At 44.6% G+C, this 18625-nt stretch overlaps 1 protein-coding gene across 1 annotated transcript in view; it reads left to right on the forward strand.

Moving 5' to 3' along the window:
- LOC135505691 (MAM domain-containing glycosylphosphatidylinositol anchor protein 2-like) overlaps nt 1-18625 on the forward strand; it is a 452039-nt gene that overhangs the window by 118992 nt on the left and 314422 nt on the right. The window contains exon 2 of the mRNA XM_064924737.1: nt 1287-1426. Within this exon, the coding sequence (XP_064780809.1) occupies nt 1287-1426 (140 nt within the window). The remainder of the gene's footprint in view (nt 1-1286; nt 1427-18625) is intronic.

The raw sequence follows: 18625 nt of genomic DNA on the forward strand, positions 1-18625 counted from the left end.
GCTCAGTGACTAATGACGAGACTCCTTTAACCCAAACTGCATAGATTTCAGTTCAGTTTACCTTCCGCGGTCTAACCTAAACCATATGAGGGAGAAACTAATGTGCAGACCTATGATCAGCCTCTAGGGGTCAAATGAATCCGACCCCATGATTCACGGCCCATTCGGCCTAGCGTGCATCCCCGGGCTCACCTACCGTCTCTCCTTTGCTGAGGTAGAGGAGACATGGCCTATTGACCTGATCTGGCCCCCACCCCTGCCTCTCTGCCCATGATCCCACTGGGCCTCTCTTCTCTCTCTCTCTCTCCCTCTCTCTCTTTACACAGGGGTGAACTGCAGGCAGCATCAGTCCTCATAAATATCAGCCGGTCGGCGGAGCGTAAGGAATAGAGAGAAAAACATCACACACCTGTGTTGTAATTACATGGGGATGGACGCGCTGTAGAGTAGTGGAGTTACAACTGGGTGTGCAGGACCTATTGGAGAGAGAGGGATTGCACAGGTTATTTCTCCCAAAAGCATTGTTACAAATGATCTATGTTATTTATCTGGACAACTCACTAGAACAGTTTGGGAAATACGGTTATTTTACGCATAGAGGATTGATCCCAAAACTTTCTTTTCCCATTTTTTTTTTTTTGTCATTGCTGTGCAGCTTGTTGGGTTTAGAGGTTTGTTTGTAGATGTTTTGATGTTTAATGAGGGGACAGACTACCTGCACTGCTATCAAATAAAGATGAATAAATAAAGATGAATAGGGCATGTTGAGTGTTGACGGGATGCATGATACCTGCAGTTCAATTGAACCTTAATCCTAAAAAAAAGAAGCAAAACCCGTGACTGTGGAAAATCAGGCCCCAGATATTGGATTGTATGTATCATAACAAGGTCATCACGGGGCCAAGCTGGGTGATCATTTTATCAAACAGACAGAAATCAATGGGGGAAGTGTGTGTGTTTGCCTCCTCTGCGCCACTTCCTTGACTCTGTTAAAACTGATAACCTGTCCCTCGGAGTCCATCCAGATAGCATCTAGATCGATTCACATTTCTCCACGTTTGGAAAGTCGAAGAGAGAGAAGGACCATGGGAAACATATACACCAACATAAAAGGGAAAGTGCATGAAAATGAATTGAAAAAAAAATAAAAAATGTTGTTTCTTCACTAATTTCTTCACACAGTTTCTTTTCCATCTCCAATGCAAATTGTTTGAGTTCATTTCTTCTTTCTGACTTTGTGCTTGTAATTATTAGGATGCACTAAATGTTCTTTTTGTCCTCTACAGCACCCCCTACGGTCCGCATCGTGCACTCGGGCCACGCGTGTAACGTGGAAGAAGAACGTCACACAGAGAGGGTGTACACCATCCGGGAGGGAGAGACCCTGGAACTCACCTGTCTGGTCACAGGACACCCACGACCACAGGTCAGTCCACCGGCCAATCACTCTGTACAGCCAATCAGGACACTAACTTATCACTGCACCCACCACTCTCTTTCTGAACTATGAACATTTCAGAAGATATCCAGTCCAGTTTGGATGCTCTTAGACTCAGTCGGTGCCATTTAAGATTATGGAGGATCATTTGTTTTATTTATATGAGCATATCATTATTTCTATTACAGCATATTGGATGACTGTCATTCATATTCCATTCACCCAGCTCAATGTAACATTGATAGGTTTAGGCTACTACATGATACTCAAATTGTCACAGTTGTCGTGAGAACGGGACCGATTCCCAGCAGATGTTGAGCTCCACTTATTTATTTCAAAAGTGAAACTTAAAGCAAAAACAATAAATCAGTAAACGAACAACGAAACGTGACTATGTGGTGCAACGATAAACAGCTGCCTCTAATTGGGAACCACATTAGCATCAACATAGAAATAGATATACTAGATATACCCTGACCCACTACACCATAGAGAACCAAGTGCTCTCTATTGTCAGGGCGTGACAGTACCACCCACCCCCCCCATCCCAAAGGTGCGGACATCGGCCGCAAAACCTGAAACCAAATGGGGAGGGTAGGGGGGTAATTAGTGTTGGTGGCGGCTCCGGTGCAGGTCGTAGCCCCCGGCCAGACCACCTGGACTGGGCATCGGCACAAAGGAAGGCTCCTGCCATGGAGCTGGGTTGGCCGCCGTGCCTGGACTGAGCACCGGCACAGTAGAAAGCTCTGGCCATGGAGCTGGGTTGGCCGCCGTGCCTGGACTGAGCACCGGCACAATAGAAAGCTCTGGCCATGGAGCTGGACTGGATGCCGTGCCTGGACTGAGCACCGGCACTGAAAGCTCTGGCAATGGAGCTGGGTTGGCCGCCGTGCCTGGACTGAGCACCGGCACAGTAGAAAGCTCTGGCCATGGAGCCATGGAGCTCTGGCCATGGAGCTGGACTGGATGCCGTGCCCAGACTGGAGCTCTGGCCATGGAGCTGGACTGGTCGCCGTGCCCGGACTGAGCACCGGCACAGTAGAAAGCTCTGGCTATGGAGCTGGACTGGATGCCGTGCCTGGACTGAGCACCGGCACAGTAGAAAGCTCTGGCCATGGAGCTGGACTGGATGCCGTGCCTGGACTGAGCACCGGCACAGTAGAAAGCTCTGGCAATGGAGCTGGGTTGGCCGCCGTGCCTGGACTGAGCACCGGCACAGTAGAAAGCTCTGGCCATGGAGCTGGACTGGATGCCGTGCCCGGACTGAGCACCGGCACAGTAGAAAGCTCTGGCCATGGAGCTGGACTGGATGCCGTGCCTGGACTGAGCACCGGCACAGTAGAAAGCTCTGGCCATGGAGCTGGACTGGATGCCGTGCCCGGACTGAGCACCGGCACAGTAGAAAGCTCTGGCCATGGAGCTGGACTGGATGCCGTGCCTGGACTGAGCACCGGCACAGTAGAAAGCTCTGGCCATGGAGCTGGACTGGATGCCGTGCCTGGACTGAGCACCGGCACAGTAGAAAGCTCTGGCCATGGAGCTGGACTGGATGCCGTGCCTGGACTGAGCACCGGCACAGTAGAAAGCTCTGGCCATGGAGCTGGACTGGATGCCGTGCCTGGACTGAGCACCGGCACAGTAGAAAGCTCTGGCCATGGAGCTGGGTTGGCCGCCGTGCCTGGACTGGAGCACCGGCACACCGGTAGAAAGCTCTGGCCATGGAGCTGGACTGGATGCCGTGCCTGGACTGAGCACCGGCACAGTAGAAAGCTCTGGCCATGGAGCTGGGTTGGCCGCCGTGCCTGGACTGAGCACCGGCACAGTAGAAAGCTCTGGCCATGGAGCTGGGTTGGCCGCCGTGCCTGGACTGAGCACCAGCACAGTAGAAATCTCTGGCCATGGAGCTGGGTTGGTCGCCGTGCCTGGACTGAGCACCGGCACAGTAGAAAGCTCTGGCCATGGAGCTGGACTGGACGCCGTGCCTGGACTCTCTGGTCCGTTGACCGTCGCAGGAGGCACAGGACGCACCGGACTGGGGAGGCGCCCTGGAGGCCTGATGCATGGAGCCAGCACAGGTGGCACTGGACTGGTGACACGCACTTCAAGGAGAGTGAGAGGAGCAGGCATAGGATGTACTGGACTGGGGAGGCGCCCTGGAGGCCTGATGCATGGAGCCAGCACAGGTGGCACTGGACTGGTGACACGCACTTCAAGGAGAGTGAGAGGAGCAGGCATAGGATGTACTGGACTGGGGAGGCGCCCTGGAGGCCTGATGCATGGAGCCAGCACAGGTGGCACTGGACTGGTGACACGCACTTCAAGGAGAGTGAGAGGAGCAGGCATAGGATGTACTGGACTGGGGAGGCGCCCTGGAGGCCTGATGCATGGAGCCAGCACAGGTGGCACTGGACTGGTGACACGCACTTCAAGGAGAGTGAGAGGAGCAGGCATAGGATGTACCGGACTGGGGAGGCGCCCTGGAGGCCTGATGCATGGGGCCAGTACAGGTGGTACCGGACTGGGGAGGCGCCCTGGAGGCCTGATGCATGGGGCCAGTACAGGTGGTACCGGACTGGGGAGGCGCCCTGGAGGCCTGATGCATGGGGCCAGTACAGGTGGCACTGGACTGGTGACACGCACTTCAGGGCGAGTACAGAAAGCAGGCACAGGACGTCCCGGGCTGGGGACACGCACTTCAGGGAGAGTGCGAGGAGGAGATATAGGACGTACCGGACTGGGGAGGCGCACTGGAGGCCAGATGCATGGAGCTGGCCCAGGTTTCACCGGACTGATGACACGCTCCTCCAAACGCCTGTGTTGCCGCATACTCCTAGCCAACTCCATTCTCCGGTATCCCTCCTCACACTGTTCCATCGACTCCCAGGCGGGCTCTGGTACTCTCCTTGGGTCGACCTACCACCTCTCTATCTCCTCCCAGATGTTCTCTGGCTCTTCCCTCTGCTCAGCTGCCAGCTCCATGTGCCTACCCCCCAAAAATCTTTGGGTTTCTGTGGCCGTGGTCCCCGGCGTCGTCACCGTCCTTCTTGCATCCTCTGCGACTCCTGCCAAGGAAGGGTCTCATGTCCTTCCATGATTTCTTCCCAGGTCCAACTTATTTTTCCCATCGTTGCACGCTGCTTGGTCCTTGGTTGGTGGGATATTCTGTCACGGTTGTCGTAAGAACGGGACCAAGGCGCAGAGGATATTGAGTTCCACATATTTATTTAAAATGTGAAACTTAAAGCAAAAACAACAAATCAATAAACTAACAATGAAGCGTGACTACGTGGTGCACGTGGTGCACAAACACAAAACACAATCAATATCCCACCAAACACAGGTGGGGAAATAGCTGATGATCCCCAATCAGAAGCAACGATAAACAGCTGCCTCTAATTGGGAACCACATTAGCACCAACATAGAAATAGATATATTAGATCACCCCCTAGTCACGCTCTGACCTACTACACCATAGAGAACCAAGGGCTCTCCATGGTCAGGGTGTGACACAAATTTGCCTTATACGCATCATGAGGTTATAGTAATCAAGGTGACAGAAAATGTCACATTCAATACCGCCTTGCACACTCTTGCCTGCATCTAGCTGATCTGAAGTGTAATCATTAGTCAAAACACCCACCACTCTCTAAAACAAGAGTTTCTATTGGACAAATTGAGGTAGGTCCAATAGAAGTGTTTTGCAACAGAATCGGCAGAATGAATATACCCCTGATCACCCGCACACACAGTGCACTTTCATAGCAGCCACACACAACATCATCACTTTGCTCGTTGTATGACGCCTTCTTGCATCTATGCTCTCTCTTCTTCTCACCTTGTCCCTTCACTTGTGGACTTCAGTGAACAACACAACAGCTGTCTGTGACAAGGTGCAAAAACCTCTTCAAGCCAAACCTTCATACCATAACCGCTAACATTAAACAGTCTACATCATTGTCACCATATTAACATTATAGAAAACAAACTAGAACTAACGCGGTAGTGAACCCACAATTCAATGAATGTGTACAATCATGCAGTGTACAATGCAAACAGTTTATCAGTTACACCGGCGGGCCCTGGTGGCAATATATGAATTAAACCAAAAGCTTACCTTGACTTGGCCTTAGCCAGCTAGCTAACATAAATAGTATTCCTCTCTATTTGAGTCAAGTTGTTGAGTAGGCTAAATTAGCCACATTAGCTAAGTAAACGAAAGGTAAAACTAAGAAGAAGAAAAAGCTACTTCTCTTTCTCTCTCTTTCTCTCTCTCTTTCTCTCCTCTCTCTGCTGCTTCTTCCTACTTTTTGAAGAAATTAATTTGTTCAAAACTGTTCAACTATTGTCTTTCTCTCTCTTTGAGTCAACTACTCACCACACTTTATGCACAGCAGTGCTAGTTAGCTGTAGCTTACGCTTTCAGTATTAAGATTCATTCTCGGACCCTTTGATTGGATGGACCACATATCAGTTCATACAACAAGAGCTCTGATAGGTTGGAGGACGTCCTCCAGAAGTCCTCATGATTACTCTGTAAGTCTATAGAAGGGGGTGAGAACCATGAGTTTGATTTAAAAAGGATAACTTTTTCATAATAGCAATTTTTGGAATGGTCCTCCCCTTCCTCCTCTAAATAGCCTCCACTGGTATCAGCACCACAGAGCTCTCACTCCACATGTCTCCCCACTAAACCGGCTTATAAAATTAATCCGTCAATTATTGTTGCTCCGTAATGTACTGTGCACCTGCAAATTCCTAATTAAAAGCTGGCAGATCTAATGAGAAGTGTGAAGACAAAACAGCCGCCGCGTCTGCCAACTCAACATTGCAACGCAAGTAAGTGAATAAATAACTAAAAACAGGAAACAACACTGCTGTGTGATATGGATGCAGAGTAAAGAGGGTTGAGCAGAATGGGTCCTCAGCATCTCTTAGCTCTCTGTGATTCCAAACAATTAAAGTGTTGAGCTCTTGACATCTTCAATCACATGCTTATTCTCACCTGTGACGAGACACCAAGGGCCATGTTACAGAGCGTTCAGATAGTAAGATAGAAGTATGTAGAACAGACACGATTCTCTGCCATGTAAAACATGAATCATGCCAGCTCTGCAATGATGAAGTGATCAATTCAGACACAAACAAATAAATAAATACTACATGTCCATCAATTAAGAAGTACTTCGTGTCCAGCACTGTGTTAATTTGCTTAGACAAATTCAATGTGTATCTGGGGATGGGATTGACTGCCATTTACATTCATTCATATTTAGTTCCCTTTTGATCGATATATTTACGATGCTTTTGTACACGTCCTGTTGATGCAGAGAAGTTATGGATTTTTATATTCCCTTTGAAAAGGTGAAGGACACTTACATTAGTGAGACACTCGACAGGCGATTCATCTTCTGCTCTCAACCGTGGCGACAACTTGTTCTTTCCACCGTCTTGACTTCCAGACTCGTAATTCAGAAAGGGAGAGAGAGATTACAACAGAGGAGAGATAAAGAGAGAGAGAGAGAGAGATCAAAGGGCTACATGGCAGTAGCGGGAGAGGCAGGATTTCCTTTGAAAGTGAGTCATTATGAGCCCCAGTCAGATCCCATGGCATGGGAGGAACAGGGCTGTCGTTCTGGGCTTAGGGATGGAGCAGCCTGGGTCTCTGGTGTTTCTGGTGTGAGTGAAGGGGGTTGTCGGGACTCATGCTACAAAGTAGATGGGAAGAATAGGGGGTTATTTGGGGGTAGTCTGTACTAGTGTACGAGTCCCGAGGCTGTTGGTAAAACATAAGGGATGTCAGTCCTCATCAAGGATAATTGTAAGTGAATAATAACAATTCATCTTTCCATTAGAATGAAAAATGTATCTTCTGAGCGTGTTCATAATCTTAGCCCCGGGGTGGCTTTGTTTTCCCTCCTTCTTCTTCTCCTCCTCCTTAAAGTTCTGTCATTTCTTCTTCTGCATGCTAATTTGGCTTAACTTGTTCCTCCTCCAAGAGAGGAGCAGACCCGTAGCCCTGAGTACACCACTATTCTAACCTAAGGTTATATGTCGTTTTTAGACAAGAAAAGAAAAGAAAGATACAGTTTTGATTAGGAGGAACCTTCCTCCTGTAATTTTTAATTGCTTGGGTTGGTGTCACGGCTGTCGTAAGGAGAGGACCAAGGTGCAGCGTGGTGAGCGTTACATTTTCCTTTTATTGAATAAAAATGACGCCAAACAAAACAATAAAAGCAACTAAGCAAACCGTGAAGCTCAAAGGCAAAGTGCCCTAAACAAAGTCAACTTCCCACAAAACCAGGTGGGAAAAAGGGCTACCTAAGTATGGTTCCCAATCAGAGACAACGATAGACAACTGTCCCGGATTGAGAACCATACCCGGCCAAAACATAGAGATAGAAAATCATAGGAAAACAAAACATAGAATCCCCACCCCAAATCACACCCTGACCAAACCAAAAAGAGAAAAGGGATCTCTAAGTTCAGGGTGTGACAGTTGGGTTGAAAGCAAATCTGAAAGGAAAGTGGACAATAAAGTGTTCTTCTAATCTTACTGAAGTTAGCAGTGTTATGAAAAGCAATTTATAGTTAACTCACATCCTCCCTATAAGGTAACACACAACTTATAGTTAACTCACATCCTCCCTATAAGGTAACACACAACTTATAGTTTAACTCAACTTATAGTTAATCACATCCCCTATAAGGTAACACACAACTTATAGTTAACTCACATCCTCCCTATAAGGTAACACACAACTTATAGTTAACTCACATCCTCCCTATAAGGTAACACACAACTTATAGTTAACTCACATCCTCCCTATAAGGTAACACACAACTTATAGTTAACTCACATCCTCCCTATAAGGTAACACACAACTTATAGTTAACTCACATCCTCCCTATAAGGTAACACACAACTTATAGTTAACTCACATCCTCCCTATAAGGTAACACACAACTTATAGTGCATTGTATGTCACAACAGGTGTAAATATATGGGTCAAGATAGTGTTATGACTATATTATTACAGGTTATGACAAGTTATGTCAGCTGTTATGACATGTTATGACACGGGTACACACCGTGTCATAACATGTTATGATGCTAGGTGTCAAATAAAGTGTTACCAAATAAAAGTCTATGTGGAATTGAACCCACAACTACCACTATCCACCAAGCCACTGATCCCTATGGACCTTACTTGACATTGAAGTCTAATCGTCGTTGCGACATTGTGCAATTGAAGGTCATCTCTATAAAGTCATGTCACAATTCCTGCACTACTTTATTATAAGCATACCTGCAAAGATGACGTGTCCTCATTACCAGACAGACCTTGTGTTTCTCCATCAGTAAGAACAACCAGTTCCCTGAGTAATACCTTTACTCAGACAGACCTTGTGTTTCTCCATCAGTAAGAACAACCAGTTCCCTGAGTAATACCTTTACTCAGACAGACCTTGTGTTTCTCCATCAGTAAGAACAACCAGTTCCCTGAGTAATACCTTTACTCAGACAGACCTTGTGTTTCTCCATCAGTAAGAACAACCAGTTCCCTGAGTAATACCTTTACTCAGACAGACCTTGTGTTTCTCCATCAGTAAGAACAACCAGTTCCCTGAGTAATACCTTTACTTAGACAGACCTTGTGTTTCTCCATCAGTAAGAACAACCAGTTCCCTGAGTAATACCTTTACTCAGACAGACCTTGTGTTTCTCCATCAGTAAGAACAACCAGTTCCCTGAGTAATACCTTTACTCAGACAGACCTTGTGTTTCTCCATCAGTAAGAACAACCAGTTCCCTGAGTAATACCTTTACTCAGACAGACCTTGTGTTTCTCCATCAGTAAGAACAACCAGTTCCCTGAGTAATACCTTTACTCAGACAGACCTTGTGTTTCTCCATCAGTAAGAACAACCAGTTCCCTGAGTAATACCTTTACTCAGACAGACCTTGTGTTTCTCCATCAGTAATAACAACCAGTTCCCTGAGTAATACCTTTACTCAGACAGACCTTGTGTTTCTCCATCAGTAAGAACAACCAGTTCCCTGAGTAATACCTTTACTCAGACAGACCTTGTGTTTCTCCATCAGTAAGAACAACCAGTTCCCTGAGTAATACCTTTACTCAGACAGACCTTGTGTTTCTCCATCAGTAAGAACAACCAGTTCCCTGAGTAATACCTTTACTCAGACAGACCTTGTGTTTCTCCATCAGTAAGAACAACCAGTTCCCTGAGTAATACCTTTACTCAGACAGACCTTGTGTTTCTCCATCAGTAAGAACAACCAGTTCCCTGAGTAATACCTTTACTCAGACAGACCTTGTGTTTCTCCATCAGTAAGAACAACCAGTTCCCTGAGTAATACCTTTACTCAGACAGACCTTGTGTTTCTCCATCAGTAAGAACAACCAGTTCCCTGAGTAATACCTTTACTCAGACAGACCTTGTGTTTCTCCATCAGTAAGAACAACCAGTTCCCTGAGTAATACCTTTACTCAGACAGACCTTGTGTTTCTCCATCAGTAAGAACAACCAGTTCCCTGAGTAATACCTTTTCAGACAGACCTTGTGTTTCTCCATCAGTAAGAACAACCAGTTCCCAGTAATACCTTTACTCAGACAGACCTTGTGTTTTTCTCCATCAGTAATAACAGACAGACAGTGTTTCTCCATCAGTAAGAACAACCAGTTCCCTGAGTAATACCTTTACTCAGACAGACCTTGTGTTTCTCCATCAGTAAGAACAACCAGTTCCCTGAGTAATACCTTTACTCAGACAGACCTTGTGTTTCTCCATCAGTAAGAACAACCAGTTCCCTGAGTAATACCTTTACTCAGACAGACCTTGTGTTTCTCCATCAGTAAGAACAACCAGTTCCCTGAGTAATACCTTTACTCAGACAGACCTTGTGTTTCTCCATCAGTAAGAACAACCAGTTCCCTGAGTAATACCTTTACTCAGACAGACCTTGTGTTTCTCCATCAGTAAGAACAACCAGTTCCCTGAGTAATACCTTTACTCAGACAGACCTTGTGTTTCTCCATCAGTAAGAACAACCAGTTCCCTGAGTAATACCTTTACTCAGACAGACCTTGTGTTTCTCCATCAGTAAGAACAACCAGTTCCCTGAGTAATACCTTTACTCAGACAGACCTTGTGTTTCTCCATCAGTAAGAACAACCAGTTCCCTGAGTAATACCTTTACTCAGACAGACCTTGTGTTTCTCCATCAGTAAGAACAACCAGTTCCCTGAGTAATACCTTTACTCAGACAGACCTTGTGTTTCTCCATCAGTAAGAACAACCAGTTCCCTGAGTAATACCTTTACTCAGACAGACCTTGTGTTTCTCCATCAGTAAGAACAACCAGTTCCCTGAGTAATACCTTTACTCAGACAGACCTTGTGTTTCTCCATCAGTAATAACAACCAGTTCCCTGAGTAATACCTTTACTCAGACAGACCTTGTGTTTCTCCATCAGTAAGAACAACCAGTTCCCTGAGTAATACCTTTACTCAGACAGACCTTGTGTTTCTCCATCAGTAATAACAACCAGTTCCCTGAGTAATACCTTTACTCAGACAGACCTTGTGTTTCTCCATCAGTAAGAACAACCAGTTCCCTGAGTAATACCTTTACTCAGACAGACCTTGTGTTTCTCCATCAGTAAGAACAACCAGTTCCCTGAGTAATACCTTTACTCAGACAGACCTTGTGTTTCTCCATCAGTAAGAACAACCAGTTCCCTGAGTAATACCTTTACTCAGACAGACCTTGTGTTTCTCCATCAGTAAGAACAACCAGTTCCCTGAGTAATACCTTTACTCAGACAGACCTTGTGTTTCTCCATCAGTAAGAACAACCAGTTCCCTGAGTAATACCTTTACTCAGACAGACCTTGTGTTTCTCCATCAGTAAGAACAACCAGTTCCCTGAGTAATACCTTTACTCAGACAGACCTTGTGTTTCTCCATCAGTAAGAACAACCAGTTCCCTCAGACAGACCTTGTGTTTCTCCATCATACCTTTACTCAGACAGACCTTGTGTTTCTCCATCAGTAAGAACAACCAGTTCCCTGAGTAATACCTTTACTCAGACAGACCTTGTGTTTCTCCATCAGTAAGAACAACCAGTTCCCTGAGTAATACCTTTACTCAGACAGACCTTGTGTTTCTCCATCAGTAAGAACAACCAGTTCCCTGAGTAATACCTTTACTCAGACAGACCTTGTGTTTCTCCATCAGTAAGAACAACCAGTTCCCTGAGTAATACCTTTACTCAGACAGACCTTGTGTTTCTCCATCAGTAAGAACAACCAGTTCCCTGAGTAATACCTTTACTCAGACAGACCTTGTGTTTCTCCATCAGTAAGAACAACCAGTTCCCTGAGTAATACCTTTACTCAGACAGACCTTGTGTTTCTCCATCAGTAAGAACAACCAGTTCCCTGAGTAATACCTTTACTCAGACAGACCTTGTGTTTCTCCATCAGTAAGAACAACCAGTTCCCTGAGTAATACCTTTACTCAGACAGACCTTGTGTTTCTCCATCAGTAAGAACAACCAGTTCCCTGAGTAATACCTTTACTCAGACAGACCTTGTGTTTCTCCATCAGTAAGAACAACCAGTTCCCTGAGTAATACCTTTACTCAGACAGACCTTGTGTTTCTCCATCAGTAAGAACAACCAGTTCCCTGAGTAATACCTTTACTCAGACAGACCTTGTGTTTCTCCATCAGTAAGAACAACCAGTTCCCTGAGTAATACCTTTACTCAGACAGACCTTGTGTTTCTCCATCAGTAAGAACAACCAGTTCCCTGAGTAATACCTTTACTCAGACAGACCTTGTGTTTCTCCATCAGTAAGAACAACCAGTTCCCTGAGTAATACCTTTACTCAGACAGACCTTGTGTTTCTCCATCAGTAAGAACAACCAGTTCCCTGAGTAATACCTTTACTCAGACAGACCTTGTGTTTCTCCATCAGTAAGAACAACCAGTTCCCTGAGTAATACCTTTACTCAGACAGACCTTGTGTTTCTCCATCAGTAAGAACAACCAGTTCCCTGAGTAATACCTTTACTCAGACAGACCTTGTGTTTCTCCATCAGTAAGAACAACCAGTTCCCTGAGTAATACCTTTACTCAGACAGACCTTGTGTTTCTCCATCAGTAAGAACAACCAGTTCCCTGAGTAATACCTTTACTCAGACAGACCTTGTGTTTCTCCATCAGTAATAACAACCAGTTCCTGAGTAATACCTTTACTCAGACAGACCTTGTGTTTCTCCATCAGTAAGAACAACCAGTTCCCTGAGTAATACCTTTACTCAGACAGACCTTGTGTTTCTCCATCAGTAAGAACAACCAGTTCCCTGAGTAATACCTTTACTCAGACAGACCTTGTGTTTCTCCATCAGTAAGAACAACCAGTTCCCTGAGTAATACCTTTACTCAGACAGACCTTGTGTTTCTCCATCAGTAAGAACAACCAGTTCCCTGAGTAATACCTTTACTCAGACAGACCTTGTGTTTCTCCATCAGTAAGAACAACCAGTTCCCTGAGTAATACCTTTACTCAGACAGACCTTGTGTTTCTCCATCAGTAAGAACAACCAGTTCCTGAGTAATACCTTTACTCAGACAGACCTTGTGTTTCTCCATCAGTAAGAACAACCAGTTCCCTGAGTAATACCTTTACTCAGACAGACCTTGTGTTTCTCCATCAGTAAGAACAACCAGTTCCCTGAGTAATACCTTTACTCAGACAGACCTTGTGTTTCTCCATCAGTAAGAACAACCAGTTCCCTGAGTAATACCTTTACTCAGACAGACCTTGTGTTTCTCCATCAGTAAGAACAACCAGTTCCTGAGTAATACCTTTACTCAGACAGACCTTGTGTTTCTCCATCAGTAAGAACAACCAGTTCCCTGAGTAATACCTTTACTCAGACAGACCTTGTGTTTCTCCATCAGTAAGAACAACCAGTTCCCTGAGTAATACCTTTACTCAGACAGACCTTGTGTTTCTCCATCAGTAAGAACAACCAGTTCCCTGAGTAATACCTTTACTCAGACAGACCTTGTGTTTCTCCATCAGTAAGAACAACCAGTTCCCTGAGTAATACCTTTACTCAGACAGACCTTGTGTTTCTCCATCAGTAAGAACAACCAGTTCCCTGAGTAATACCTTTACTCAGACAGACCTTGTGTTTCTCCATCAGTAATAACAACCAGTTCCCTGAGTAATACCTTTACTCAGACAGACCTTGTGTTTCTCCATCAGTAAGAACAACCAGTTCCCTGAGTAATACCTTTACTCAGACAGACCTTGTGTTTCTCCATCAGTAAGAACAACCAGTTCCTGAGTAATACCTTTACTCAGACAGACCTTGTGTTTCTCCATCAGTAAGAACAACCAGTTCCCTGAGTAATACCTTTACTCAGACAGACCTTGTGTTTCTCCATCAGTAAGAACAACCAGTTCCCTGAGTAATACCTTTACTCAGACAGACCTTGTGTTTCTCCATCAGTAATAACAACCAGTTCCCTGAGTAATACCTTTACTCAGACAGACCTTGTGTTTCTCCATCAGTAAGAACAACCAGTTCCCTGAGTAATACCTTTACTCAGACAGACCTTGTGTTTCTCCATCAGTAAGAAGTTCCCTGAGTAATACCTTTACTCAGACAGACAGTCAGTAAGAACAACCACCTGAGTAATACCTTTACTCAGACAGACCTTGTGTTTCTCCATCAGTAAGAACAACCAGTTCCCTGAGTAATACCTTTACTCAGACAGACCTTGTGTTTCTCCATCAGTAAGAACAACCAGTTCCCTGAGTAATACCTTTACTCAGACAGACCTTGTGTTTCTCCATCAGTAAGAACAACCAGTTCCCTGAGTAATACCTTTACTCAGACAGACCTTGTGTTTCTCCATCAGTAAGAACAACCAGTTCCCTGAGTAATACCTTTACTCAGACAGACCTTGTGTTTCTCCATCAGTAAGAACAACCAGTTCCCTGAGTAATACCTTTACTCAGACAGACCTTGTGTTTCTCCATCAGTAAGAACAACCAGTTCCCTGAGTAATACCTTTACTCAGACAGACCTTGTGTTTCTCCATCAGTAAGAACAACCAGTTCCCTGAGTAATACCTTTACTCAGACAGACCTTGTGTTTCTCCATCAGTAAGAACAAACCAGTTCAGACAGACCTGTTTCTCCATCAGTAAGTAATACCTTTACTCAGACAGACCTTGTGTTTCTCCATCAGTAAGAACAACCAGTTCCCTGAGTAATACCTTTACTCAGACAGACCTTGTGTTTCTCCATCAGTAAGAACAACCAGTTCCCTGAGTAATACCTTTACTCAGACAGACCTTGTGTTTCTCCATCAGTAAGAACAACCAGTTCCCTGAGTAATACCTTTACTCAGACAGACCTTGTGTTTCTCCATCAGTAAGAACAACCAGTTCCTGAGTAATACCTTTACTCAGACAGACCTTGTGTTTCTCCATCAGTAAGAACAACCAGTTCCCTGAGTAATACCTTTACTCAGACAGACCTTGTGTTTCTCCATCAGTAAGAACAACCAGTTCCCTGAGTAATACCTTTACTCAGACAGACCTTGTGTTTCTCCATCAGTAAGAACAACCAGTTCCCTGAGTAATACCTTTACTCAGACAGACCTTGTGTTTCTCCATCAGTAAGAACAACCAGTTCCCTGAGTAATACCTTTACTCAGACAGACCTTGTGTTTCTCCATCAGTAAGAACAACCAGTTCCCTGAGTAATACCTTTACTCAGACAGACCTTGTGTTTCTCCATCAGTAAGAACAACCAGTTCCCTGAGTAATACCTTTACTCAGACAGACCTTGTGTTTCTCCATCAGTAAGAACAACCAGTTCCCTGAGTAATACCTTTACTCAGACAGACCTTGTGTTTCTCCATCAGTAAGAACAACCAGTTCCCTGAGTAATACCTTTACTCAGACAGACCTTGTGTTTCTCCATCAGTAAGAACAACCAGTTCCCTGAGTAATACCTTTACTCAGACAGACCTTGTGTTTCTCCATCAGTAAGAACAACCAGTTCCCTGAGTAATACCTTTACTCAGACAGACCTTGTGTTTCTCCATCAGTAAGAACAACCAGTTCCCTGAGTAATACCTTTACTCAGACAGACCTTGTGTTTCTCCATCAGTAAGAACAACCAGTTCCCTGAGTAATACCTTTACTCAGACAGACCTTGTGTTTCTCCATCAGTAAGAACAACCAGTTCCCTGAGTAATACCTTTACTCAGACAGACCTTGTGTTTCTCCATCAGTAAGAACAACCAGTTCCCTGAGTAATACCTTTACTCAGACAGACCTTGTGTTTCTCCATCAGTAAGAACAACCAGTTCCCTGAGTAATACCTTTACTCAGACAGACCTTGTGTTTCTCCATCAGTAAGAACAACCAGTTCCCTGAGTAATACCTTTACTCAGACAGACCTTGTGTTTCTCCATCAGTAAGAACAACCAGTTCCTGAGTAATACCTTTACTCAGACAGACCTTGTGTTTCTCCATCAGTAAGAACAACCAGTTCCCTGAGTAATACCTTTACTCAGACAGACCTTGTGTTTCTCCATCAGTAAGAACAACCAGTTCCCTGAGTAATACCTTTACTCAGACAGACCTTGTGTTTCTCCATCAGTAAGAACAACCAGTTCCCTGAGTAATACCTTTACTCAGACAGACCTTGTGTTTCTCCATCAGTAAGAACAACCAGTTCCCTGAGTAATACCTTTACTCAGACAGACCTTGTGTTTCTCCATCAGTAATAACAACCAGTTCCCTGAGTAATACCTTTACTCAGACAGACCTTGTGTTTCTCCATCAGTAAGAACAACCAGTTCCTGAGTAATACCTTTACTCAGACAGACCTTGTGTTTCTCCATCAGTAAGAACAACCAGTTCCCTGAGTAATACCTTTACTCAGACAGACCTTGTGTTTCTCCATCAGTAAGAACAACCAGTTCCCTGAGTAATACCTTTACTCAGACAGACCTTGTGTTTCTCCATCAGTAAGAACAACCAGTTCCCTGAGTAATACCTTTACTCAGACAGACCTTGTGTTTCTCCATCAGTAAGAACAACCAGTTCCCTGAGTAATACCTTTACTCAGACAGACCTTGTGTTTCTCCATCAGTAAGAACAACCAGTTCCCTGAGTAATACCTTTACTCAGACAGACCTTGTGTTTCTCCATCAGTAAGAACAACCAGTTCCCTGAGTAATACCTTTACTCAGACAGACCTTGTGTTTCTCCATCAGTAAGAACAACCAGTTCCCTGAGTAATACCTTTACTCAGACAGACCTTGTGTTTCTCCATCAGTAAGAACAACCAGTTCCCTGAGTAATACCTTTACTCAGACAGACCTTGTGTTTCTCCATCAGTAAGAACAACCAGTTCCCTGAGTAATACCTTTACTCAGACAGACCTTGTGTTTCTCCATCAGTAAGAACAACCAGTTCCCTGAGTAATACCTTTACTCAGACAGACCTTGTGTTTCTCCATCAGTAAGAACAACCAGTTCCCTGAGTAATACCTTTACTCAGACAGACCTTGTGTTTCTCCATCAGTAAGAACAACCAGTTCCTGAGTAATACCTTTACTCAGACAGACCTTGTGTTTCTCCATCAGTAAGAACAACCAGTTCCCTGAGTAATACCTTTACTCAGACAGACCTTGTGTTTCTCCATCAGTAAGAACAACCAGTTCCCTGAGTAATACCTTTACTCAGACAGACCTTGTGTTTCTCCATCAGTAAGAACAACCAGTTCCCTGAGTAATACCTTTACTCAGACAGACCTTGTGTTTCTCCACCTTGTGTTTCTCCATCAGTAAGAACAACCAGTTCCCTGAGTAATACCTTTACTCAGAGTAAGAACAACCACCTTTACCTTTACTCAGACAGACCTTGTGTTTCTCCATCAGTAAGAACAACCAGTTCCCTGAGTAATACCTTTACTCAGACAGACCTTGTGTTTCTCCATCAGTAAGAACAACCAGTTCCCTGAGTAATACCTTTACTCAGACAGACCTTGTGTTTCTCCATCAGTAAGAACAACCAGTTCCCTGAGTAATACCTTTACTCAGACAGACCTTGTGTTTCTCCATCAGTAAGAACAACCAGTTCCCTGAGTAATACCTTTACTCAGACAGACCTTGTGTTTCTCCATCAGTAAGAACAACCAGTTCCCTGAGTAATACCTTTACTCAGACAGACCTTGTGTTTCTCCATCAGTAAGAACAACCAGTTCCCTGAGTAATACCTTTACTCAGACAGACCTTGTGTTTCTCCATCAGTAAGAACAACCAGTTCCCTGAGTAATACCTTTACTCAGACAGACCTTGTGTTTCTCCATCAGTAAGAACAACCAGTTCCCTGAGTAATACCTTTACTCAGACAGACCTTTGTGTTTCTCCATCAGTAAGAACAACCAGTTCCCTGAGTAATACCTTTACTCAGACAGACCTTGTGTTTCTCCATCAGTAATAACAACCAGTTCCCTGAGTAATACCTTTACTCAGACAGACCTTGTGTTTCTCCATCAGTAAGAACAACCAGTTCCCTGAGTAATACCTTTACTCAGACAGACCTTGTGTTTCTCCATCAGTAATAACAACCAGTTCCCTGAGTAATACCTTTACTCAGACAGACCTTGTGTTTCTCCATCAGTAAGAACAACCAGTTCCCTGAGTAATACCTTTACTCAGACAGACCTTGTGTTTCTCCATCAGTAAGAACAACCAGTTCCCTGAGTAATACCTTTACTCAGACAGACCTTGTGTTTCTCCATCAGTGTGTTTCTCCATCAGTAAGAACAACCAGTTCCCTGAGTAATACCTTTACTCAGACAGACCTTGTGTTTCTCCATCAGTGAGAACAACCAGTTCCCTGAGTAATACCTTTACTCAGACAGACCTTGTGTTTCTCCATCAGTGAGAACAACCAGTTCCCTGAGTAATACCTTTACTCAGACAGACCTTGTGTTTCTCCATCAGTAAGAACAACCAGTTCCCTGAGTAATACCTTTACTCAGACAGACCTTCTGAGTGTGTTTCTCCATCAGTAAGAACAACCAGTTCCCTGAGTAATACCTTTACTCAGACAGAC

The sequence above is a fragment of the Oncorhynchus masou genome, chromosome 19 (assembly GCF_036934945.1).
Source record: "Oncorhynchus masou masou isolate Uvic2021 chromosome 19, UVic_Omas_1.1, whole genome shotgun sequence".
Lineage (NCBI taxonomy): Eukaryota > Metazoa > Chordata > Actinopteri > Salmoniformes > Salmonidae > Oncorhynchus > Oncorhynchus masou.